We start from the raw sequence: 27,714 nt of genomic DNA on the forward strand, positions 1-27,714 counted from the left end.
AGAAAACTCAGAAATGTCCTTTGTGCAGTATTACAGTACAAAGTTATATTGACATAAATGCTACAACAAAGAAAATCAAAAGTCATAGTTTCTTGCTTATTATTTTTTCAAGAGTTTTCAAGAGTAGCCCTGTACATGAACTGGTTCATTGGCCCTTCACACAACTGCATTTGCCCTGAAACAACCCCAGATCGTCACTGATCCACCCCCATGTTTTACTGTAGGGGCAAGACAGTCTGGTTTGTAGGCTTGTTAATTCATTTGTTTTAGGCATCATGTGAGAGCTGACAACTTCTGAGTTGTGCTACAGCTTGAATGTCAGCAGGAAACCATTCTAGGCCTTTGCATGTGCAGTGCTGCTTATGACATGAAATGGCCTCTTTCATATCCTGGGAATACAATGAAGCTTAAGCATGTCAAATAGGACATAAAGTATTCTGTAATCAGCTGCATTTTTTTGTAGTGTTCATTGTATTCTTCAAGGAATGTACCTTTAGTGGTAGCAGGCATTAAAATGAACAAGAAATTAAAGAAAACAAGGGTGGTCTAATATTTTTTTCCATGACTTTATTTGACTAATTTGTTGCTATAGTTGTCTCCTATGTGCTCTGTGTGAACACTACCTGCAGTTCATCCCAGTTCAACCAAAAAGTCGCACAATTTTTGTCACATGGTTGTTTACTGCAGCTGAGTCACTTACCCTAGTTTCATGGTTGAGTAACATTTTCTGTTTTCATGGAACATAGTTATTACTACAGTTTATATTTGACACATTTTCAAATGAGACATAAATAAAAAAATATTTTTAATGGACCATTGGCAAGTTTTAAATCCAGTGATTCTCTCTGTTTTTACAGTTTTTGGCTATGACAAGTGGTGTAATTTTGGAGTTGTTCAAAGATAATTTGTCTTTCAAACCTGCTGCTGGGTTTTTTGGTCCTACTGATAAAATTGTCTGCACTGCAGCTAATGTAGTATGTGATAGAATACATGTTTGTAGTGTTGTTTGGGTAAACGTTGTGCTCTGTCATTTTGCAGGTTAACAAAATCTTGTAAATGCTAAAACAAGAGAATATGGAGAAACACATTCGTTGATTTGACCCATTTCAATCAAGAACAATTTTTTGAAAACCTCCTCTGTAACTCTGAACAAATATTTCACTCCAGTGGTTTCAGTTGTTTTAAAATGTGAGCAAAACCCAACCTCTACTGCTGTTCATTACAACGTGTGCTGTGAAAGGAGCTGAATCATGTGCCACTGTTATCACTGTGTACCTGGAAAATTGCACCTCGAAATTGTCAGATAAGTTTCAAGTCCTCTGTCTGCTCCTCCGTTGGGAGACAACAGGATGGGCACATGCATGGCTGTTCATTTCTAAATGCCAGCCTTAATCTCCCTCTTTGCCAATCAGCTTTTCCTCGCTTTATCTTCTCCTACGTCTTCCACTTCCTTCCTCAATATCCCTCTCTGCTTTGAGAAAACACCAATGACCTGTCTGCAACAATCAGTCCTTCTTCACGTCAATGGTAGGATTTTAGCATAAATTATACCTTTGGAGGCTATTTGCCGTTATAATTAGAGAGCTGGAGAGAGGATTAAGCGGCAGTTCATTTCATATCTGATTGCCAATTGTCCCTCGCAAGTAATCAGGGCCATGAGGTCCTTTGAATGAATGGTCTAATAAGCTTGGTGAGGATTGTACACTTCTGCAGTGTGAAGAGAGGAAACAGATCCTATAATAAGAAGTCCTGCTGAAATCAGTGAGCTTCAAAAGTCATGTTCTCAAAGACTATTTTGTCTTGAAACGCTGACAAAAGATACATTAGCATATCCAAATGTGGCTTTCTCTTTTTTTTCTTTGTCTTTCAATACAAATTTAGTAATTCCTTCAGTCATTCAGGGGTTTTATCTTGGTCTTATTATATCCGACCTTGGTTAACATATTCAGAAAATGGACAGTCATGCACCTTCTCTTTCCACCAGCTGCTCTTCTTCACCTGCTCCGCCCAGTTCACAGCATGTCAGGGTTGTGTTAGCATTGTGTAAGCGCTGCATAAGCAACCATCTGTCCAATACGTTCCGACTCTGAGTCAGTCCCCGTTGTGTAATCTGTGTGGGAGTTTTTAAAAAAAATTAAAAAGGCTAAACATCAGAAAAATTATCACCATCTTGTGTCAAAAGTTTTTCGTGTTTGCAACATTTCTGCAACCATTTTGCACTTCAGAGGAGCTCTACTGGCAGTCCAGCAGCTCCCAGCATATCTCCACAAAATGTCCACTTTAAATGTCAAAAGCAAAAGTTGTATGTGTTTGATAAAAAATATATATATTCTAGATATGCTGTTGTTGGATCTGTGTGACTATTCACAATACCTGCAGAAGATGCCATTAACTTCCATTTATCTTTTTGTCAGAAGGAAACTGGTGTTTTGGTTTCTTTTATGTATTTTCCAGAGAGATATGACCCAAAAAAGTTGTGTACTGACTTTGAGAAATCAGGTAGCTTTGCTGGTTTGTTTGAAGACACAGAAATACACAGTAGCCTCTTCTTTATTTACAATAACACTTTTTATTACATCTTCTTTATTTGCGCTTGAAACCCGATGAGTATCCGTGTTGAGTATCGTTGAAGGAAAAACTGTCATTTATGTTGCATATATCATAGGCCGATTGAGCTATTACTGAAAATGAATCAATGATTAAGACTGTTTTATGGCAATACTGAATTTTAATATAATGTTGACTCACCATGATGAAGATTATTCATGTATTTGTTTGCTGTATTCCCCAAAAACAGGAATTCCTCTATGGCTATATTATCCTTTAGCAATTTTCCCCAACTCATTTTCCAGGAAAGATTAGATTTTAATACGCTGTGTACACGTGTGAAATTATATAAAGTGTACTGTGATATAGGATCACCCACCTCGAGCAGAGAGAAACACTTGACCATGAGGGTGATTTTAAGATCGAAAAACGGGCAATTCTGGGTAGAGAGAAAGAGGGACCTTTTATGGAGCCATTATGAACCAATTATGGAAGAACACGGCCATGAACGCAGAATAAAGAACGGCTGGCGTTGTAGAGAGAGCTGTGTGCTCAGTATAAATAGGAAAATATTTAGTTTTGCAAGTGGATCATCACCTGTCATTTGGAAATACTTTGGTTCTATGCCAAATGACAACAAGCAATTACTGATTGGCTTATGGCCACGATGCAGAGCTTTACAATACTGCTGCTGCTGTGTCTTGGGAAAATAAATGACGCAGATTTGCCTCACAAATGTGATGACTTTTGTCTTGAGGCATTGCTGTTACACTAATGGGACAGATAGTCACGCTTTAACACAATCAAATGTGTCCTTTTATTACCACTGCTACCTTACAGGGCTGCTACATGGTAGTTTTTTAAGGCAAATTTATTGCTATTTGAAGCAAACTTAGCGTACTTTTAAATTGCTGAATTTACTGTATGCATAGTTGTATTCATCCAAAGACGGTTTATTTCTGTCTTTTCACTGCCTGTTTCACTGCGCAGTAATGAAAAACACAAGCAGCTGATGGATTCATTAGAATACACGACTCTAATTTGGAAACCCAGCTATTCATGTCACTCAGAACAGAAGCCTTATCTGCTATTCACAGAGGACTCCCGCAGATGAATAATATATCCAGTAGCCATGAAGGATACAGGTATTTTTCTGCTGCTTTTTCGCTGTCAATCACAGGTGTGTATCATTATAGCCGGCAAATGTGCTCTCTGCAGCTCTGGAAAAGTTCCACCCGTGGACGACAGAATACATATATAATAGCACGAGTCTGAGTGGGAGTGTGAACATCTGAATAATACAAAAAAAGCCTTCTCTGTTGTTGAAATTGAGCTCCCACAAGGCCTACATTAGGCGCCGTGTGAGTGCTAAATAGACGCAGCGGTAAGTGGGACTGACAGGCACACTCAGCACAGGTCACAGCTTCTTTTATTTTGAATTCAAACCAAGAGAGGAGGGACAAGGATGCACACTGATAAATTACACCAGGTATCGCTACATATCAACTAACGACATCACGATATCTCATTAAAGCGCTCTTGACAACGGATCCAACGTTACAAAATTGGGTAGAATAAATAAATAACAGAATAAAATAACAGTACAAGAACAGAACTTGGCTGCATTTGAAGCCCATCTATGAACATACACAGCGGAAAATTGGAGTTTTGGCAAAAAGACACTGATATGCACAATATCTCCTTTCCCCTTTCTGTAACATTGTGTTTAATGAAGCTACAAGACTGGCAGCTGAAGCAATATGCAATTAGCTCACATGAAGGAATTGTAGATCTATTTAAAAAAAAAAAAGGAAGAAGAAAGAAAAATGTCCTAGTAAAAGCTACTACAATGCATACACACAAAACTAGCCTGAATGCACAACTGTATGTACAGCTGGGGTCACTGAGGGGGGATTTCAGGATTTCAAATGTATGGCACAGCACATTGAAAATGTGATTGTATTTATAGCTACCAAACAGCCATGATGGAGAAATTCATTCAGCCAACTGAGAGTAAATGTGGACGGACCAGCTATTTCAAAATGTGTTACAGGAGACATTTTGGGTCTGAACATGAAGTGATCTGTGTGTGTTTCCCAAGCATGCCTGAGGTTAGTTAAAGGCCAGAAAGAAAAAAAGTGGGGCTGAAAATGAGTTTACAGTAACTACAGTATACACACTTGAAAAAAAAATTACTCCAAACTCCAGAGAATCTCACAAAGAGGAAGCGTGAAATTCAGCATCGACTCGTGCCTTTGTACAAAGAGTTACCTGGTAATCACATACAAAACATCCATACATTACAGTAAAAAATAAATATATCATGACAGTCAATGAATAATAAATTAGAGGAGGGGAGTAAACATGGTAATGAGTGAGCAGACTGTGTGTGTGTGTGTGTGTGTGTGTGTGTGTGTGTATCTGCAGACGATGATAATCCCAGGAGAGCAAACATCACATGCCCCTCGATAAGAGAGGGGGCACAAAAATGGGCAGACAAGGTAATCAGAATATGACCTAGCATGTGCTTGTATGTTTTAATGTCTGCATGCATGTTTTCACTCTATATTATATATGTAGCTGCTGTTAACACGTGTCTCTTTTGTCTGTCGTTCTAAATATTCACCTAAATGTTTGTGCGTCTATATCTGCCTGTGTGTCTGTATACACGTCTTCATGTCTGCGTCTGCATGTGTCTATGTGTGTGTTTACATCCTTTAACTCAGTGGCCCTCGCCGCTCGGGGGTTTAGCGTCGTGGCCTCCCGTCCCTCCGGGGAGCCAGGGGGAGACGGAGTGCGAGGTGGTCTGCTTGGCCATGCTGTAATGGCTGATCACTGTGTAGAAGCGGCCCCTCGAGTTGGCGTCCTGGGCGGCGTAGTAGGCCTCCAGAGAGGCTGGGATACACCGCTTGTGCTGCGAGGGAGCAAGAAGAACAGTCAGGTTAATATGATTTGGCAGGACAGTACCGGGTCAATAAAGAAAGCCAATGAAACGTTGAACAAATAGAGAAAAATATCAAAATCCATTTTTCATGACCACAACTGGAAGTGGAATATATATTAGAATCATTTTCTACAACTTATATTTCATAAAATATGATGTTTGGTGGTTTTGGTTTACATATTTTTGAATAAAATACGTTTCTGTCAAGTACACTGATATATCTTGCTGACATATTGAGAAGGTTCACAGCTGTGGTTTAATGCTTTGACACCTCTGACTCATACGTGCATACACAGTTTTCTGATTTTGTGTAAGCAAACACACATACATTAATTAACTATAGCTGATCCCCTTATCCAAAGTTGGCCTGGTTGTATGAATAGATCATAAAGTCATTATGTTGAAACTCATTTACAACAAATGCAGCTTAATGGCCCAAATCTAAATAATTATGCACTTTTTTTTCTTAGTATTTTGTCGGTCAAAGGACTGGTATCTAGCCGGCCAGTACCAATTAGCCCAATTTAAGCCATTTTAATAAATAAATGTGTTGAAACCCAAGTTTAGACTCTGTTATTAAGAGTAATGAATAAGTTACACAAGCACAAATAAAGACTTTAAATGGGATTGAAGTTAATGCATTGTTTAATATTGCAATGCCCAAAGTAATGAAATGATAATTTGATGGGTTTTAATCTTTGCTAGTTAAGGTTTAGAAAATAACAATTTTCTTCACTATTACACTCACAGGCAACCGGCAACTACAAACAACTTTTGAGCAGGATTGTTTTCTTGTATGTGCAAGAATTGAAGTTGTGAATCAATCAACCCATCTTAAATGTCAATATGACAACAGAGACTATTAGTTTTTTATTGGCTCGTTTCCTTGACATGTGCTTTAAGTGAAGATCGGATCTCCTATCTCTTAAAAAATGCGGATGAATTTCACCCGGATTATGCAAACTGTAATCAGCCTATTTCCTCACTTGGGGGGAATAGTGTAGTCGTGTCTTTCTGGTGCACTCTGGCAGCACAACATCTCTGCTTCACAGCTCCAATTACTGTAGGTCAAAATAAATAAATCAAAATCAGACAACCATCTGTGGCACAGCATAAATTATAATGTTACCAGCATCCAGAGAGCATTACGTAAAACACAAGAAATAGTTTTAAGGCTAATTACCTGGAGCTAATTATTTTTTCTGATTCCAACTGTCACTTGCTACAGCTTGTTAATATTTTTCTAGTTAACAGTACAATCATGGTTTTTGCGAATTGAAAAATGGACTTATTCAGTCCCCATTTTCAAACACAAAAGCTCAAAGGAAAGAAAAACACCAAGATGCTCAACTTTTCCTCATTTTCCAGTCTTTCTAAATGTTTCATATGTGAGTAGCCAACTTAGTGTTTGAACATGACCCACTCTGTTCTCTTACTAACTTTACACTATATTTTATGGTCCCCATTAAAAATTGCAATAGAAAAGAAAATTGAGTCAATTTACAATGTTAATTAAATGTAACCTCAAAAGAATTTGAACAAAACCTTTTCTGAAAAGTTCATTTTAATCGCAGATGCAAAATAATGGCTTCAGACCAAGAATGTCTCACAAGAAAGTGGTGATGGACCTTGGAGAGCTTTGATAAACAACACTGTTTACTGCCAAGGTCACATCTGTCCCATCACAAATCAAAAATAAATAATGAGCATTTTCATGAATCCCACTTTGATTTAATAGTAATAGGAATAAGAAAGAGGAAACAGACTGTGTGGAAACATAATGAGAGGAAGAGAACTCAAGGCCAAAAAATACTGTAATGGAGCGTATGTGTGAATTAGCATATTCTGAGTCTGTGCGGAATTCAAATGTGCCTGATTGTGTGTACATTTGCAACCTGAAGGTGTGCTGTGTGTGTGAGCCTATCGACACTTTTGCACCTCGTGAACGTGCATGTGACACTGCTAATAATACTTCAGCAGACTGCAGTCAGAGCCCCTGCAGAGGTTGTGGGTCTGAAACTAGATTTATTCCACCTTAGATCTGTCTAGAGACGCAGCCCTCCAAGGTGACCTCTTCCGAGGTACAGTGGAACTTATAAGTACAGTGCAGCGGAAATCAGAGGACGGGAAGCCGTGCACATCCACACACTGTAAAACCCTAAAAGTGTGATGTACAGTGTTATTCCGAGCGGCAGATTGTTGGACAAAAATGGCAACGTGAGCCATTTTCTTTTACGAGCTCAGCCGTAATGATCGGGAGTCAATCATAATTGTGGTAATTATTGTAAAATAGGCAGTAAGTCTGATTTTTCTAATTTTCATTTAATAGTCGACACAGCTAATGACTTCTGAGAGCGGACTCAGCGGAGCCGCTTTCTTTGGCTTCTGTATCAAGGAACAAAAGCATGAAATTACACTTGATTACACTGGTCCTAACAAAATCACTGATATCATTGATTGATGATTGCCCATCAGATGAGGCTTCATTAGCGTCTTCGGTTGCCATGACCTCAGACATTAGTGAAAGTAGGGCGGAGGTATTTTATTTTCTCTTCTCCCATAGGAGACTGTGCTCACCTTTAATTCTTTATTTAGGTAGGAAAGTAGAAAGAGAGACAGTGAAGGGCAGAGACGACACTTTAAAAAGGTGAATATCTGCCAACATGGCAGTCTAAGTGTAGCGTAAATCGAATAAAGCAATTAATCACTTACTTAAATGACAGAAAAATACAGTGTCAAGCTTTCAGTGTGAGGTTTTGCTGCTTTAAAGTGAAAATCATTTGGGTTTTACTTGTTGGTCTCACAAAATAAGCAATCTGAAACCTCTGGCTGATATTTTTTTGCCGTTTTTGTACATTTATTTACCTTATTCTGTGTAATTGTGACAGAAAAACAAAGTGCAGAACTTTCAGTGTGAGGTTTTGCTGCTTTTAAGTGAAAATCATTTGGATTTTACTTGTTGGTCTCACAGAACAAGCAATCTGAAACCTTTGGCTGGCTTTTTTTAAAATTATTTTTGTACATTTATCCACCTCATTTGGTATAATTATGACAGGAAAATAAAGTGAAGAACTTATAGTATGAGGTTTCATTTGGATTTTACTTGTTAGATTCACAAAACAAGCAATCTAACACCTTTGTCTGGCATTTTTTAAATGTGTTTTTGTACTATTTTTGTATATTTAACCACCTCTTTCCTTTTAATCATGGGTGTGAATTCCAGTTGTTCTCATCAATGAACCAGCATCTGTGAAAGCTGCTTTGTCCAGTTTTCACCACATGACTTTTGAACATAGATTTTCACACCTTCAAACAGTTTGACATTTTGAGAAATAAGCTTATTTTTTGCAGAGTTGATAGATAAGGGAGTAAAAACATATAAAGCAGTTGCTAACAACCAGATATCTTAACAAAAAAGCTTGGAAACAGCAAGATATATGATGGTATTTCCCAAAATATCTAAGTATACTCAGGGATTGAAGAAGCGTTCCTGGTTAGCCATAACAAAGAAAGTTATCTTAACATTAGCTAACTGATCGATGATTTTAAGGCTTTGTCTTGGCTCTGTGTCTTCATTTTAGATAGACAAGCTTCCCTCCACCTTCTTCAATAAAACACACTCAAACCTAACTGCTGTGGAAGCACCGATAAGCCACAGAGCTTGAGAGATTGTTCATCTCTTCTCAGCATGATCACATTATCCCATTCGAGATGTGACAGTCTGCGCATCATTTATTTTTCTTAACTGCGAAGCCGCCATCCTCTGACCCGCCGTACAGTCCAGCTGGCCTGTTAACCACCTGACTGTCTCTGGATAAACGCGCCCTCGGAGCTGTATAATGACAAATCCAGGCCACTTACGGGTCTTACCTTATAAATGAATCCATCTGGGCAGGCGTGGTCGTAGGTGAAGGCTTTATAAACCACCAGGAACACGATGCAGGCGAGGAAGGCCAAGGCCAGGATGATCAGAATTGTCACCTGGAGGGAGGACAAACGCTGGTTAATGTGTGTGTGAGTGTGTGGGAGCAATAATGGAGGATGTGGTTTATATATATGAGGCAGGGTTAGGGTTAGACAGTGAGAAAGATGGAGGATGTGCACCGGTGCTTGTCGCTGTGTGTGTGTGTGTGTGTGTGGTTATAATAAATGATACGATGCTGCTGACTTAGGTCAATAGCTCCTCAAGGCAAGGTGTTCCTGTTGAGTTATGTGATGAATGAGTCGAGTTGCGATGCTTAAAAACTACCTTGTTTCCACGGACACAGAGAGGGAAATCGGTGAGGTAAATCAGCAGCACTGGAGGATTATTTCGCTGCTGTTTAACGCTGTTTGTTCTTTTTTTTGTGTGTTGCTACATAATGAAGGATTTCTCTGAATCCATTGCCTCCAATTTGCCTTTCTCACAGCCAGACATTTTTGTCTTATCGCAGTAAGAAAACAAAGGTGTTACTAAAAACATTAATGGTGATTCGGTCCTATTCAAGCATCCCAAAGAGCTGTAACAGCGAGCTAACATGCACAACACCAACTAAAGCAGTTAAAATGATTTCAACTATCTTTTTTCCCCCCTAATATTTGGAGCACTTTTTCTGTGACATATAAAAATGCTCTCCTGAAAAAGGCCTGTTGTAAATATGAACTTCTAATTAGCTGTGGCGAAATTTACACGCATGCCTCCTCCTCGTTAGATTACAAATGTCGTTCAAAAGTGCGAGAACAAATTAAGCTCATTAAAGCTACTTCAGAGTCCCGCAAAATTTTCTTGTAATCCTAAAAGATTTCCCCTCCTGCTCTGCAGATGGTGAAGTTTTCTCATGTGCTGTCAGCTAAATGTGCACGACTGTAGTGAATTTATTGCTCTGTGATTGCATTTTCACCTGCACATACACCCTGCTGCATTATTGTTACCAATGACTCCAAGAAATTTGTCATTAGTCCCCAAGAAAATTAGTATTTTGATTATTTTTAGCTGATCTGAACAACTATACAGCTACACTAATCATCAGTTTGATTATTTTGTATTTAATTTGCATGCATTTTGCGATATATATCATTATTGCTTCTTGAGAGCCATCTCCAATGTTAGAAAAATGCATCTGATGATATTATTAGACATTAGCTAGCATTTTGGCGCCATAGATTTCAGTTGTGTTTTTTAATCAGCCACATGAATCAATCAGGGTCCTTCCTGCCACAAACCTGCACTGATTGTCATCGCGCTCAAGTCAGCAAGAGAAATTAATTAGCCCTTCATCTCATTTCCGAATGTTTCCACCTGTTAACTGCCAAAAGCAGAAATTAAAAAAAAAAAATAAATAAAAAAGCTCTCTATTTCTCGCTGTAAACAAGGAGGTGGCAAAGATAATTATGGATTTTTATTCCCTGACAGTGCAAGCAGCTCGGAAGTGTCAAAGCCAAACTAAGCTGTCATTTGTTGTTTGTCTCAACTAAATGTATTATTTCAAAAAGAAAAACCGAAACCAACTCAAATGTTCTGGTCAGTTTTCACAACAAGGAAGTATGAAATGTTATTAGCATTTGCTTCGACGAGCACTTGTACGGAATCAAAAATAATTATGCAGTGTGAAAAATGCTTAACATCACCCAAAAGCAGAGCTAATCTAAAAACGATGGAAATAATACATTTATTTTCTGCATGCCGATGCAAATGTGTAGTTTGAGGTGTGAAATATTCATTTCCCTGGCAGGCTAGACAATGCTGTAGTAAAGTAGATTAACATATAAAAGGATTTGTTTCCTCCTACTTTCTACCTGACACCCTGATTGGGTGCTTCCGAGTGAGCGTTTAATTAGAATTATGCAAATCAAAGTGCAAAGGATAGCTGTAGGTATGTGTGTGGTAAATGCATATGGCTTCATCGCCCCACATGCACAGAATTTTTTAAAAAAGAGGCGTCATTATAAAATAGAACCTTCGATAATGGATGGATGTTTCTAATTTCCTGTTTCCTGCCGGTTTTTAAACCTCTTCCCGACTCACTGCTCTCTATACGATCTGTCACAGCGAGATGTCAGAGCAATTACACATGGGTGTGATCATCGGTCTCCATCAGCGTTATGGGGGTGGACAGGGACACGCAAGCTAAGTGACTGTTTACTTGGTGTCAACTGGGGGACACGACTCTCAGCCTTGGTTGCCGCTGACAACCTCAGTAAATTACATCTCCCCAAATCACACACTGTGATACATAAAAAGGACACGTTTAAAGTCACGGTGACCCGTCTTTTGGAGCGGGAACAGACGTGGAATGACTGATTAAGACCCTCCCTGACCCCCTTTTTTTTCTGAATAGTGATGCACATGAAACAGCTTATTAAGAAGAAGGATTACTGTAAAGCTGAGAGAGTGTTTAACGCGTGTGGACTTTGCACACTTTGAAACATGAAACGAAGTCTCAAGTAGCTCATGACAGAAGAGATTTGCACTTTTTGTGTAAAAGTGGATGAAATCCAAACTGTACATGCATTTGGATTGTTTGAAATAGTGGCTGAGGCTGTTTCCCACATGATAAAATATCTGCACACTCTTTAATGACTCTCAACATTAGGTCATGCCATGACACATACAAGAAACAGATTAGTGGGATTAACCCTGGCAAGGAGGCGTATGTTAATGTTGACTCTTAATTGTAGATTCAACAGCAGCAGCAGCAGTCGGAGCAACAGTTCAAGCTTTCTTTGTAACAGAACTGGTTGCTTTAAAATCCCTGTTGATGCAGCCGTAGCCATGTGGCGTATAAATCCATTAAAAATCTAGCCTGACCTTTCTCCATTATTCATAATCTGGCTGAACTCTGCAGTAAACCTTAGGAGGTCATCGTGGCAACGCTACAGCTCAGGGATGACAACTGCCTTCATGCACCAAGTGGATTCCTACTTTTATTTACTGGCCTGCTGCAAATATTCCTCTGTGATGGGATAAGGCTCTTATTTATCTGATGACAGCTGAATCTGAAGGGTGCAGCCACATTATGCACAAGCAAATGGGCATAATAGAAAAGAGCACAATGCAGCTGAATACAGTAGAATAACACAGTTCTGGTCAATACGGAAGGATATCATCACCCAGCGAGGCCGCTTCACCCACCCACATCAGCCTCATCCTATTTTCTATTCACTACAGGCAATATGACTGTTTTGTCATTAGCACTCCGCTACGTGCCATCCTACACCACTATCACCTCCAACACACCCACCGTCCTCTTTGCTGTGTGACACAGATAACAGACAGACATTTGTTTGTCTTGGATTCAGGTGGAAGCGCAGCATGTTGCTACGATTTGGACAAAGAACAACGTGTCCTTAACAAGGATTGGCTCCATAAGTGAAGGTTGGATTGACTGCGTGGCACGTAGCTGGGCCCCGCTGGGCTTTAATCGTTCCACCAAATACACCCAGGGCTGATAGACAACCTCATGCGTCTCTTTATGCAGACTGAAGAAACATTCGGATTGTATTTAAAGCTGCACAAAGCAAAGAGTTTTATCCCAAAAGGCAGTTTTACCAGCATCCCAGTTTTCGTGAGGATTCACACCATTTGACTGGAAGTGGCAAATACAACACAGATATTGATATTATACACATAACTGCAAAAAAAGTTTTTTGTTATAGATTTTTCCAACCCGATTTTTAGCACCTCACTCAGTCTGCAGCTTTAATAACAACCTCATAAGTTATACATTAAAATGTGCGGTTCAGTCAGGAATGTTGTGCTATGACTCTTGGTAGCAATTCGTAATATGGTTTTACAAAATTCCTATTGAAATGAATGGGAAGTCAGCAGGACAACTGCCAAACCCAGCCATCTTTGGAACCCTGTAGCTCTGGCATATTTTACAATAGAAACTTCATTCAATGTTTAAACAGGTCAAAAGGCTTTAAATGTGATTCATTTAAATCTGGGTGTTGATATGTTTTCAGTTTTTTACGCAGTCATAGTTGAAGTTTAATGAGTTTTTGAGTTTTGAGCAAATACTTTATTCTAAAAGGTGCAGTTCACCTTGTTTCCTTCTCACAATGTTTCCTCTACATGAATGATTTTTGTATCAAAAATGTAGCCATTTTTGTCTTCTTTCACACAGTGTGAGTCTCATTGATGTATGTTTTTCTTCATAAATCACGTCGGAGCACGGAGTGTGTCGACCACAACTCTCATTGACTCCCATTATATCTGTGCTCTAAAATGTACAGCAAAAACTGCAAGGCACACTCAAAAGTTCTTCAGAAATGTTCTAGTTATAATTTAATTATAAATCCAGTATAATAAAATTCAACAAGAATCGCATAGAGATAGAAAAGGCATAGAGAGGTGTGCATCTGACATATTTTGCTAGATATGTCTGAATGGTTTCAATAAGCTTGTCTAACTCTCAGCATGACAGTTTATTTTATTTACAAAAATGTCAAATTTCTATCTTTATGATTTGTTGCTTTTGCTGTTAAAATCAAATAAATGTCAGGAAACTATTAAACTGTTGAGCTATAAAACCTCAGAAATGATGTAAAAAAACACCCAGCTCACATTGCCTGATTTGTCTGACCAACATTGCAAAACTAAAGAAAATTTTATATATTCAAAGAAACATAAAGTAGCAAAGCATTTCTGAATGATCCCTCTGATCTGATGCGTACGAATCTTACTGTCTTTTCTTCTTGCGCAGCATAGAGTTATCAGTGTGACGACAGGCAGCTGCAGTTGTGTATTATAGGCAAAGACAAACAATCAAAACAGATTATAAAAGATCCATTAGGATTGTTCCTGTGCTCCCCAGCCTTCTCTCATCTCTGACTGCAGATTAAGCATCTAAAGTTTACCCACTGTTTACCCACCTTCTTTCACAGCACACACACCATCTGCCTTTTTCCTCAAATGCCGACTCTCTCTGGAATCTGGATTGTAGAAAATAACTGATTGTGAGTGCAGCTTTTTCCGCAAAAATGCATTTAATTATTTACGGCTACATCGCGAGTTCAGAGGCGGTTTGCTAAATGGATATGCCTCTCCACAGCCTGTTTTACCATCGTTTGACATATGATTTGTCTCCTTTTTTTTTTTCTTTCCCAATGCCGTGCTGTGTTAGAATGCAACACGCCACCCACACTCTCACTGCTGTAAGTTGACAGGCCATATGGGGGAGCAGACACCTCCTCACATCCACTCGAGGAACAGAGGAGGATCTCGTGTGTCGGGGTGAGAGAGAGAGGAGAGGAAAAGGTGGGTGTCTGGCAGGAGAGAGAGAGAGAGAGGAAAAAAAATGGCTGATAAAAAACATAACAGAGTGACAGAGTGAGCAAAGTGAGAAATGAGGGAAGGGATGACAAAGACAATAAAGCGGCGAGCAAAAAGGCAGGCAGAGAGCGAATGATGGAGATCCAGGGGCAGATGGAGGATCTCGATCCCTCTATTGGCAGCAGGTGGCAGAGGCAGACAGACAAACAGAGAGGCAGGCAGGAGGGCAGCAGACTCGATGGGATATCGGTTGATGCATCAATCAATACACCGCGGAAGGAAGCATAAACAACTACTCTTCATTCATCTTCCTATTACCCCTCCAACACCTTCTCAATAGCAGCACAAAAGGCGGTTTCATGGATTATTTCCTTTGCGCCACACATGCGAGACATCTCGAGCTACATGCATTAAAAATAGCTATTAATATCAAATGAAGAAGTATTAAATATGTTTTATCTGGGCTGTAATATCTCAAATGCCTTCGGGCGAGTTTGTTGATTAATGAAATTAATGAGCTCGGTGACAGGTTGAGTTAGTGCAGAGCAAAAACCTCGACTAAAATTATACATTAAAGAAAGGAAAAAAAAATCTTAAAGGTCAGTGAATTGATTGCAGTGAAAAAGCCAGCATGTTGATCAGACTCAACATCATAAAATAAAGAATAGCTGGTGTAAGCTGCCCCTGAAAAGCCAGTTCAGGGCTATCGCACGTTTGCTCTAATTCTGTTCATTACAATATAATAGGTTAATCACTGCGATTTCACAAAACAGCTGCATCGCTAAAATGAGGTCAGGAGAGGCAAGAAATGAGAGTGGACTGATCATCAATCACTTTGTAAATGGACTTTCACTTTGACAAAACTAAGATACATGAAGCCAATATGAGAAGCTAAGAGAATATGGGGAAATTTCCACTTAACTGTCCAGACTCCAGAGCAAATCTGGGTTCAAATTTGACTCCAATTTCTATAATTCGATGTTACCAAATGTTTCCTGATTATCTTAACAACCATCTTTCTCCAAATTTTGGCTTGTAATGATCTTCCAGATGCTACCAATCACCTTGGTGAGTACAAAAGTATCACCACAGATGAAAACAATGACTAAAACTAAAAGGAATGCAGAGTAAAACCAAAAAATAGTGCTGAAATCGCCTTGAAAATGTTGATTTCATTTCATTTCAGCTCTACAGGCTGACTTGGGTTTCCAGTGGCTCTAAAAATTCAGTAAACCAATCAGATTGTGTATTCACAGCAGCAATACCAATCTACAAATGTGCAATCAGTAATTGGAACTGGTGATGAAATGATTAGCCGATGAACCAACAACTGCAATTAATCATTTAAGGCACTGGCCCGTAACAATCGCTCCAGTCTGTTCAAGTAGGAGCTAAATGGAAAACCGTCATCATTTAGACTATTTTTACATCTGTTCCTTTGTTACATGTCAAAATGTCTGCAGTTAAAATTTTAGTATTCATAAAGTAAAACTCATTTTTTTGGTTGCAGCTTTCCATTTGCATCTCTTCTCTGTTTTATAGCGTTGCACATGTTAGGGTTTTGGACTGTTCCTCATATGAAAACAGATCGTGCCTTCTGGAAACTTGCAAAAGCCATTTTTCTACTTTTCCCCCCCAAACCAGTTCAGAACATAAAAATACACAGTTAAGTAAAAAATATTCCACATTCATTCCCACGGGAAACTCACCAACCAATCTAGCCACAAGATTCAACTGCGGAATGGAAATGTGCCCCGCAGAGGTAGAACCAACCCCTCAGCTATTCAGCACATGTATAAGCATTTAAGTCAGGGATCAGCTAGCTACATAAAAATGTAAATGAAATATTCTCTTATCCTCTTAAGGCGGTTTTGTCAGGATGAAATTAATGAAGTGGGTGTCAGGATACCTGTTAGGGCAAGTGGTTGGAAACTCCAGCTGATAAATGAAAGGTCACAGGTTTGATCCCCGCATGTCCTTGGGCAAAATACAGCCCTCATACCTGCTCTGTCACTATACATGGAATATAAATGTGCAGGCTGTGGATATGGCCATTAGGTAAATGATGCCCAATAAAAATGAATCAGTGGACTACTGTACCGGCGCTTCAAGGCGGTTTGATGATCTGGAGACTAAAGCAGTTTGGGAAAAGACAGCAGTGGTCATCTGGGCTCCACAACTAGTGCATTTAAAATCCTATTAAAGCAAAATGACTTGTGCTTGCAGAAAATCTACACCTATGACTAATATATTATATATACATTGGATTATTAATACATTTTACTGCTGCGGTTAGTTGAAGTAGAGGTATTTTAAACCACTGGATCACAAGTTCAGATGACTGGGATGACATGAAAACACAAAATTCTGATTCATTTTGCCGATTTTTCTCAAGTCTATATCATTCACCTCTTTAGGCTTAAATAATTATTTAAAATGAACAGTCTGACAAGATCATAAGGGGAATTTGTCTCTTATTAAACTGTAAACAGCTAATGAAAGTGAAAAGGACTCATTTAATTAGCACTGCTGCATTTTATAGCGCTCATTACTTGTGTTGTTTCTGTAAAATATTCATATGAGAAGTAGCAAGCTATCTGATAATTATGGTGGAGTAAACAGAAATACATTGTGTGTCTTTGAAATGCAGTGGAGAAGCAGTATAAAGCAGAAAAAAATGAAAAGGTACACATAATACCTGAAAATAATACTCTAGTACAAGACCGATTACTGGATTTTTGAGAACGATACAGATTTTTAGAGAGTAAAAAAATCAGATAATGACATATCTCTTGATATTCTGATAAGTAATATTGAGAAGGGAACATGATGGGCTTATTTTTTATTAACTTTCTAGCAATTTGTTTAATAAAATGGTTAGCAGCAATGGTTAGTGTTAACATGAAGACACCACATGACTCCGCACCACTGTGTGGGATACTCTGCTACATGTTCTGCAAACAGTACTGCAAAAAATAGAGTTGGAGCTGCTCTGCTGTAGAACTTTCCAAGTTATGGCAAACATCTTTTTCTGCATTAAGTTCTGCACAAAAATATTGAACAACTGTAACAGGCTAGTCTTAGGCAGTAATGTTGGTCAAGTGATGTATCAGTCGGCTCTATTCAGTAGTTTCTCTCTAGCACTATAGTTGTTAGAGGTATGTTCAGATACTAGCATGGTGCCACACTTCAAGAGAAAACCTCTTTCTTTTTTTAAAATATGGATTTTTACAGCTATTTTGTGCTACATTTGAGGAGAGCACACTTCACAGGTTTCCTTCTAGTTTCCTTTTTTTGCTATACTGAGCGCTAATCTTCTACGCTGTTTTCCCCCCACAAAGACTCGCAGTGAAAAATTCTCTTTGTTTTTCGTCCCCGGAACAAAGACGACTCTCAAAGCAGGCCTTGTTTGGGGAGCCAGCCATGCCAGAGCAGAGTATCTGAGACAGGGCAAGAGGAATGTCAAGGAGACGGCGTTGGGGGATTTGGGCTCTCAAGGACAGGTTATCCGGTTGAGACAAGCGGAGCTACAGTGGTGTGGCAACAAAGCACAAACACAAAGTGCACTGTCGCGATGCATCGCGTCTCGGATGGAGACACAAACTGTTAAAATGCCAACCCTGAGAAAACACACGATTTTGCTCTGTGTTCAGGTCAGCTGAGGTCTGCACACAAGAGAAAGTCTCCTCCAGAGCCTTGATTCATCCAGGCAGCTCAACAACTACACTGTTCACTCTTTTCCTTAAGAATGTGACATTGGGGTAGAGTTTGTTAATGTAGTGCTCATGCTGTTTTTCTGTGTAGATCCACTATTTCATATAAAGGTCACTTAGGCTGCAGTAATGAAAAGGACTCACTCAGTAAAGCCACATCAAATTCTATGTGTTGAAGTTGACAGATTTTTAAAAAACTGTTGCATTTAAAACCTACATTCGAGCAAATATAATCTCCCTCTCTCTGACTGCGCACATCCAGAGGTGAATGAGATACAAACATTTTGTACTTGAGTGTCCTCTGCAGCCTCCTACATAAAAGCACAGTAAGAGTTGCTGAATGTTCTTTTTAACCAGACCGCGCTGGCTATTGCACTGAACTGTGGGAACAAAGTGAAAGCTTTGCATCCTACAGATTACGCGCTGAAAGGGAAATATACAAACCGCATGCAGACGAGAGGACTTTTTAAAATCCTAACCCACCGTGAAAATAACATCACGTCTAACAGCTGACTTATAATACAGATTATAGCTATTCAGGTTGAAAATGTGTGGTTTTTAATCATCTTAAACTGCAGGATGAGCATCCATATTAGTCAATTTGATTCATAGTAATTAAACATTTGTCAATGTTGACGCCGATGTAATGATGAAGGATCCAAGTGCTCCAGTGCTTTGCTGGGAGATTTAAATTCTGCACACTAAAAGATAACGTGAATCTGTCCATGGTGACTTGGCCTATTTTTCTGGAGAAAAGACAGGCGATATACAGTCTCCAAAAAACTTGTTTTTATTGAAAATTTAGGATTCTTGGGACATGAAGCTGAATGTACAACATGAAGGGCTGACTATACTGGAATACTAAAGGTATTTTCTGCGCGTGTCTATGCACAACATCAATGTGAATTTTAACTTCCTCCTCTGTTTTGTAGTAAGACGCATCGTTAAAGAACATCAAAATTCTCTCACATCCACAGAGAACCCACAAGCTCAGTACCAAGCGAGACAGTGGCGGTTCAGCAGGAGATGAGTGCTAATTATGCTAATTTTTCCCAATTAAGCCAAGTCTCTATGGAGACAAAACTTCAAAGGTTTTGTCGCTGCACACTGTCGCATTCGTTAGAGACGCTGCTCGGAGGTGAATGCGCTCTTGGGGTACAGACTCCAAATCAAATAGCAGGTGGGCTTTACAAAAAAAGACATACATAAGAAACAGTATGTGACAGAAAATGCATAAACAGGAGCATGAAAAATAAAGGTCACATGCAACCCTGAAAAACCCTTCAGTCCAGGGATATGATGATACTCCCTGGAATATGAATCGGAAGCCTGCTGTGCTGTATGTGTGTGTGTGTGTGTGTGTGTGTGTGTGTGTGTGTGTGTGTGTGTGTGTGTGTGTGTGTGTGTGTGTGTGTGTGTGTGTGTGTATATATATATATATATATATATATATATATATAGTCCTTATTCACATATATTAACCAAAAATGTTAATATTTTGTGTGACCTCCTTTGGCCCCATTAACACTTTTTGACGGTGCTATTGAGTTCCAAATAGTTTCTAGCTGTTCCCAGAGATGTCTTGGATTTTGAATTCAATAAATCCCAGATCTGTTTAATAGGATTCAAGTCTGGACTTTGACTTGGCCAGTCCATCAGTTCCAGTACTCCAGATTCTTTCTCTTAGTTTTGAAGTATGCTTGGGGTCATTGTTCTCCAGCTTTTCAGGGGACGTAAACACAAAGATGCTGTTCCAAGAGTTCAAACTTGGACTTGTCCGTCCAGAGTACCTTCTTCCAATCATCTACAGTTCAGTGTTTGTGCTTCCTGGTAAATTTGAGGTGTTTTTGGATGTTTGCAGGCCTCAGGCCACTCTGTCTTTCTCAGTGAGTTCTCTACTCTTCACCATTTTAAACAGGAGTGAGGAATTTTAAACTGAATTCATGTTTTTATACCCAAATTTGAGCCAGCACACTGGACTTCTCAAAGTGAGAAATGAGTCAAGAATAACATACAAGTCCTAAAACAAATTTTTCTGTTCAGGAATTTTCGCAAATAACTGTAATTTGGCATCTCAATCAAAAAATAATATTGTGCTTTACTATTATATTTTTTCTGCTGTTTTGTAAAACAGTAAATTTGAAATTCATAGGTAACAACAACAATTCTATTTTAGCATTAAAGATGTTGTTTTGATTAAAGAGCTTGTACATACTGGCAGATTAACTATTACAGAAACATGAAAAAATATTTTGGTAATCAGCAATACTGTTAATTTAGGGCAGTGGCGGCAAACACCTTATACTATTTATGTATATATGTGTGTGTGTGTGTGTGTGTGTGTGTGTGTGTGTGTGTGTGTGTGTGTGTGTGTGTGTGTGTGTGTGTGTGTGTGTGTGTGTGTGTGTGTGTGTGTGTGTGTGTGTGTGTGTGTGTGTGTGTAACACTCATCAATTATTCCAACTAATCTGAATGCATCCTGAATAATGTGAACAGACTCGAGAACACTTAAACAGACACTAATCATGAATCCGTAATAAGTCTCTGAGGAGACGCTAAACATCTGGATTATATTTGCTAATCAGCTCCAGCTCTGCTAGATGAAGATGCTGCAGGAGACGAGAGATTATTAATGATGAGACTTTCCTGCTAACACAGAGCACACCTCTAAACAGCTGTTTACATCACAAGACAAGGTTCATTACTCTAATGTCTCCCCAGCTCGCAGTCTCCTGGGTACTTTTTAGGTTTGTGCACGTTTGCCATGTACACAGTTAACTGCCTCTAACAATGCACACACTCCCCTGCATTCACCTTTATATCAAATTGTATTTGAATTTTATAGATCACTAACCTCAAATAGAGGTTTTGGAGTCTAAAACATTCTCCTCGACCAGATTATGTTTATATTTTTAGTAACTGATTTGAATTCTTGGACTTGAAATAGTTGCTTTATAATACCCTAATTTCTACATTATACAGTAGCAGCAGCAGTCTCTGTAGACTAGTATTAATCCTAGAATTTCTATGCTATTTTTAATGTTTTAGGTATCTATTTGATGTCCATTTCCAAAACATTCAACAGTACAGACAAAACATAAACTAACTTAATGTATTGGATCAGCCAACTGTTCAAAATTTCCAAAATCTTCCAAATTCAGAGTCACCGTGTCCTGACAGTTCTATTATACCATCAAACTGATCACCAGAGACAAGTGTTCAGAGAAAAAATATGAGAAATAAAAGCTGAGGGGACAGATAGAAAGGATTTCTGCACTTAGGGAGTCGATGGAGAGATTCTGAAGCAGCGTAAAATTCAGCGGGGAGTATGGAGGGGTGGGAGGATTTGTCTTGAAGAGAAGAGCTTTGCGGGTAAAATAGATGATGATCTAAGCTGCCTACTGCTCTAATCATAGCTGGAAAGTTACTGCACCATTTTTCACCAGTCAGTAAAAAGAATCCAACATGTCAGTCAACACAACTGAAGCAATTTGGTAGATGCAACAACAGCCATGATTTCTGACTCATCAGCCTTTTTATTGATAAATGAGAAGTCAACAATGAATAAAAGATATATTTCTCAATTTCAAAGCCCTGTGTTGGCTAATCCAGTGAAAGTGATACAACTGATATCTAGACTGCAACTATAGCATGCGTAGCGTCCAAAAAATAGCTAGTCCACTTGTGGGGAGAGATGTTAAAGTGAGAGAAAACAACAGAGAAGTCCGGAGTGGAGGGTCAGACCAGTCATCCGGAGTCTGTCTGTGTCCTAATTGCTCCCATGGCTCAACTTGTCAAAAAAACACAGGAGCAAAGTGAAGGACTCTGGCTGAGGACAAGGAGCACAATGACTGCTCACTTTCTTTCCTCGGCATGGAAACATAAAAGCCAGGCTTTTTCTTGGTTTTCTGTCTCCATTTTTCATCTTTTGATTCTTTGCTGCGGCAGAATGAGCAGAAATGTTTGGGCCGTGAACCCGAGCGGCTGCCGTTAAGCAGCCGAGCTGCAGCAGAAATTTGTTATTTGAATGAGTGTAAGGCTTTGTGCAGACCACAGACAAATCTGATTTGTCCCTCAAATCAGATCTTTCAGGCCGACTGTCTGCACTGTTATTTGCAAACCCTACTGCATGAGTTGCTGTGGTAACATTGTAGGCGTCGGGACCTGATTCCTGCTTAATCGGAACAGAAGTGCAAGCAGATGATTTATTTTAGCATGTTGTTCTCCATTTTCTCCATAGTGCTTTGCTTGTAGCAGCGTGGCTCCTGCTTCGAACATCTGTTACTCTATATGGGATGGTGCATTTCGTGTTGCAAAACACTAATAAATCTATTTTGAGTGGATACAGTGTCCGGTCTGAGACACATCTGCAGAAAAAAGATCGTAACTGCATTTCAGACCATCTCCAAATGAAGTTTGGATCCAATCTGCAAAAATAGCTTTTCATTTGGTGTTTCGCTGTCTAGACTTTCTAGGGTCAACCAAGAATTTGATCATTATGTTAACCCCTTGATGCGCAATATGGGTCAAAAGTGACCTAAATCCAATGGAAAATGGGTATCTCCTGACCCACACTGTGCATCAAAGGGTTAAATTCATAATCATAATAGACTAAAGAGTCCACTGTGCCACCTAAACCTAATACCCTGCAGAATGATACACACTAGTGCCTGATTTGATGCCCTTTTATCATCAGGATGACATAATTTTTCTGCACCTCTGACACCATTATGCTAAAGGTTTAGCAACTCGGTTACAATCGGGGGAAAATATCCATTGTGTTAAATATCATCTATCCATTTCAGGGTCAAAAGTTTTGTTAGGTGACAGTTAGTAATTAGTAATTACTGTTGTACTTCATGATTGTAGCTCTCATTTACTTCTCTAAACTACTCAGGATTGGCTCCACATACCAGTCGTGACATTTGGAAAAACTGGAAACCGCAAATCTCAAAAATGTGTTATTTTAAAAGCACAATTAATTTTTCATTTAAAACACACCCAGTCCTAGCCAGTCACTTGATACATGTGCCAGTTATGGTCTTCAAAAAATGGCTTATCTTGCGGCGTGAAGAAATCCTTTAAAAACCACTGGATCAGCACCAGACGCTAATTACTTTTTCCTTGGGCTACGGCCTAATTTTCCACCAAATTTCATTGAAATATGCTGACACGTTTAAGAGAGACCCTGCTCGCTATCAAAACAAAAGGCGCGGATAATAATTATGTTCACAAGCAGTTTCCAACCAACCAATTAAGCCTAAAGAAACTCATAAAACAGACCTGAATTAGGTGGTGTGGTGATGGAGAACATGTCAGGTATATGCAAAACATCATGGATTGTTATCATTGATATTCCCTACTGTGGTGGCTTTGAAAAACAAAATCTGAAAAACTGACTGAATCAAACAAGACAGGCTGCGTCAGAATATGAGGACCAAGAGATTTAATAGTGTCGGACTGTATGCGCTTGTTGGCCATCGATCAGCCTCAGAAATCCTTTTTAGTCTTGGCAACCCCTGACAACTGAGTTATTAAGTCCAACAACAGAGTTTTGGATGCAGCCGCTGCAGCGTCCTTGTATCAAGATGAGATAGGATTGTCAATCTTAGATGGATTCAGGATTCACAAATTAAATATCCTCTTTGCTTTGACCTTTAAGATCAAACAGGACATCCAGTTAGAATTTGACCCAAATGTTCCATGTATGCATGTATCGACTGCATCGGTAGGAGAGATGATTTATGTACATGTATTCATATCTGCTGATACTGATAGGGAGACGGCAATTGAAGTGCGCTGTCCTTTGAGGTACGACTTGATATGGGATCTGAAACAAGAAGTAGAGCAGAACGGATGCCATCTGGACTTCTAAATCATCCTGAATATCACTCACCCAGCAGTGGTGTGTGTCTCTGTTGTTGTCTGTCTGTCTGCCTGCCTTTCACTCTAGCCACAAAGTTTTCTGCCTGTCCAGCCTGTTTGTCATCGTCTCAGATGGCAACCTCTTTGCATCGACAAATGACTCAAATATGAGTCAACTTCGAGGGTTTTGGGACAGCACACTGACCTAAACAGGACTGTGTCTGTGGTTCAGTGGAGCGTGAAGACGTATGTAAAGCACGATGGAGACCGTGTTGCTGTTTTCAGCCTGTTTTTGGTCTGTTTTGCTCTGATTCCTGATGTTCCTGCTCACATGAAGCTAATACATCCGTCACATCCAGCTGAGGTCCAAACTGAACACTTCAAATCATAATGACAATGAGAGCCTGCAACTCAGAAGTGTCCACACTTGACGTCTGTGTGCACGCCAGGGCTCCGGGATCCAGGGATCACATCTGGCTAGTGCATTTAATCAGAAGCCAATCTTGAACAATAAGGCGTCTGTTTGTATCTGCCAACAGGAGCTGGCACAGCTAAAACTGTAAGAGTGTTTGTGTTACAAGTGCTTTAAAATGCTTCCCGGCATAGAGTTTGATGAGAGAGTCTGAGCAGACTGCCGCCGATTGTTGGCTTGTTATGACATGATGGAGAGGCAGAGAAAAAAGGAAGAAGTGGGTGAAAGGAAGCAAAATGGCAAACAAGGGAGCAAACTGGACTGATCATGAGAGGGAGAGGAAGTTAAGGAGGAAAGATGTGCAAAGCAACAGAGGGATGAGGATAGAAAAGACAAAGAAAGTAAACAGCCATGAGGAGCAAAGGCCAAACCGAGTCCCAGAACAGGTTAACTTGCACCTGTGTCACCAATTACTCTCAGTCTGCCTTTGGGCGAAACCACAACTGCTGAGGTGCAGATAATAACAATACAAGTCTATTACAACATTCAACTCAGCTCAGAACTTGTTAAATATGAATAGCAATGTATGAAAAGTGGAAATAAGTAGCCCTTAGGCATGTATGCTTTAAGTTGCCTGTTCATGAATATATTCACATAATGCTTTTTCTGCATTTTGTTCCTTAATATTATCCTATAAAGAAAAAAACGTAGTTTCTTGCTGGCAACATGTATTGGTCTGGTTCAATTTCCTTTGCTAAGACTCTATATTCTGACTGTATGTGTTGTCAAAGACTGTAGTTAAGCTGTCGTTGCTTCCGTGGTGCAGAATCAGCAGCATTTTCATGTTTTTCCCTCACTTTCTTTCAAACTTTGTCTGACCTGCTCCTCTCAAGCTTGACTTGAACAACTTTCGGATGCACATGGCATGAAATTTAGGTCAAAATCCGCTGCTGCAGCACTCTTGCTTTGACAAAATATACTTGTATTTCAGGGAAACCAAGTTTAAAAAATGCAGCAGTTTTAAATGTCGGGTTTTTAAAAAATAGATGATCACAGCAGTAGTCGATGCTCATATACAAACATTTTTATCTGTGTTTTTATAACACCTGCTGTACTGTAAAGTTGAGATGTGGTTTCTCCCACGTTAAGGAGAAAAAAAGCATCTGGCATCCCTCCCTCTGATGCTCTCATTCCATAAGCGGCACACCACAGTGTATAATACTAGTAGTGGAGATGAATCAGTTGTTCCACCTATTGTTCACTTGAGTCCGTGTGTGCGCATCAGTGTGGGTGTTTAACTGAGATCAGACGAAGGCTACGAATGCTCCCTACAATCAGCGTACTATTAGTCATCTATACAAAACAAGGAGGAGCGACACTCGGAACAAGAGGCTGCATGAGGTTTCAAACCACAGCAGTAATTACCTCCAACCTGACGAACAGCGAAGGCCTTCTGTGGAGGTGGCAGACTGCAGCAGAGCTTTTATCAGAAGGCAAAATGGAGGCAATAATGGGATAATTGTTTTGGACAATGGCGGCTTCTCCCACTGCTACCTGCACAGGCCTGCTAACTTCTGCTGGCACCATGCGTGCTCTACTTGGCAGTCGTGTGCTCGGTGCATGATGAGGTTTGTGTTGGCATTTATCGGGGAGTATGAGTCTGTCAGACCTGGACGTATGCATGTGGGTTTGAAGAGTGCGTGTGTGGAGGATGGGAGTCGAAAACCGGCCAACTACACCGTGTTTTCTGAACAGGAAGTGAGCCAGAAAGCAGGCGGGACAACACGAATTAAATCCCCCCTTCATCAGTCTCCACACCTGCATCTCTCAATCCCTGCCCTGCTGCAGTACACTAATCTTTTCCTCTCTTGCAGTCCACATTTTCAAAGATGATCTCCATCGCATCCTTTCATGAGAAGCTGAAGCTGAGCACAGAGGAGTAGATCAATTGTAGCAAAGGCAGTGAGCTGAATTCAAATCGAAAACACTGCAAGGCATACTTCTTGTTTTTTTTGTAATCAAAACGTACCCTCTTGACTCAAGATGTTTGGTTTCCATGTTGCGGTGTCTAGTGTGCACAAAGAAACTGAGAAAAGCGAGTGTCTTTTCCCAGACTGTATGGCCACTCATGTGGACAGAATCAGTTCCAGGGAGTCAATTGCTTGCATTTGAAATCCAGACTAGATAGTTCACCTTCAACGCAACAGATGACGGCAGCTAAATGCTCACTGTCACACATATTTGTACACATAAGTATAAAAACACATTTAAAATTAAAGTTATGAAATATCTATACTACGTAGAGCTACCAAATTTTCTGCTAACACCTGTAAGCACAAAAATGCTGCACATGTTGATTCCACCTCTTTCAATTTTTGTGAAACATATAATCAGGAAAATGCAACTGTCTTTTCTTATTATTTGGTATGATTTAAGTCAGTACAACACTGTTGTCCTGCATAAATAACATTTTTGAGTTCTGTCTATTTCTAGTCATGGTTGTGTTGCTTCCATAGAAGTGTCAGACTTGAAAAATGAACCCACAGTGAGTAAAAATGTGATGATAGCTTGAGCATCAGGGGGTCAAAGTTTGTATTAATTTGTCTTTAATTACCTGTATTCTTTTCAGCTTTTTGCATACAACACTTAAAATAACATATGTTAGACATATATGTTGTATTTTTTGGTATTAACATCTGACAATAAACTTAGATATACAGATTATTTCATTGGACAACATTCGGTCGGTATGTCTTCGCCTCTCTTCTTCCTTATCCATTTAGGACCTCTCAACTTGCTCTACATGCAATGAAATCTAGGAGCTCTGTAGTCTTGTCTTCATTGCAGTCAGTTAATGAGTTGGGAAATGTGCCCTCCTCGGTTCTTTCATGGAACAAAACAGCTACAGGGAATACACTGCAGCCTATGTCAGCCGGGAGTAATCAGAAAGACAGAGAGCGAGTGGGAGGGAGGAGGGTAA

At 39.6% G+C, this 27,714-nt stretch overlaps 1 protein-coding gene across 1 annotated transcript in view; it reads right to left on the reverse strand.

Moving 5' to 3' along the window:
• Positions 1 to 3,959: 3,959 nt before the first annotated feature.
• nsg2 (neuronal vesicle trafficking associated 2) overlaps positions 3,960 to 27,714 on the reverse strand; it is a 41,851-nt gene continuing 18,096 nt past the window's right edge. The window contains exons 4-5 of the mRNA XM_023277148.3: positions 9,362 to 9,472; positions 3,960 to 5,461 (exon numbers count right to left, since the gene is read on the reverse strand). Of these exons, the coding sequence (XP_023132916.1) occupies positions 5,270 to 5,461; positions 9,362 to 9,472 (303 nt within the window). The 3' untranslated portion in view covers positions 3,960 to 5,269. The remainder of the gene's footprint in view (positions 5,462 to 9,361; positions 9,473 to 27,714) is intronic.

This window comes from Amphiprion ocellaris, chromosome 14 (assembly GCF_022539595.1).
Source record: "Amphiprion ocellaris isolate individual 3 ecotype Okinawa chromosome 14, ASM2253959v1, whole genome shotgun sequence".
Classification (NCBI taxonomy): domain Eukaryota; kingdom Metazoa; phylum Chordata; class Actinopteri; family Pomacentridae; genus Amphiprion; species Amphiprion ocellaris.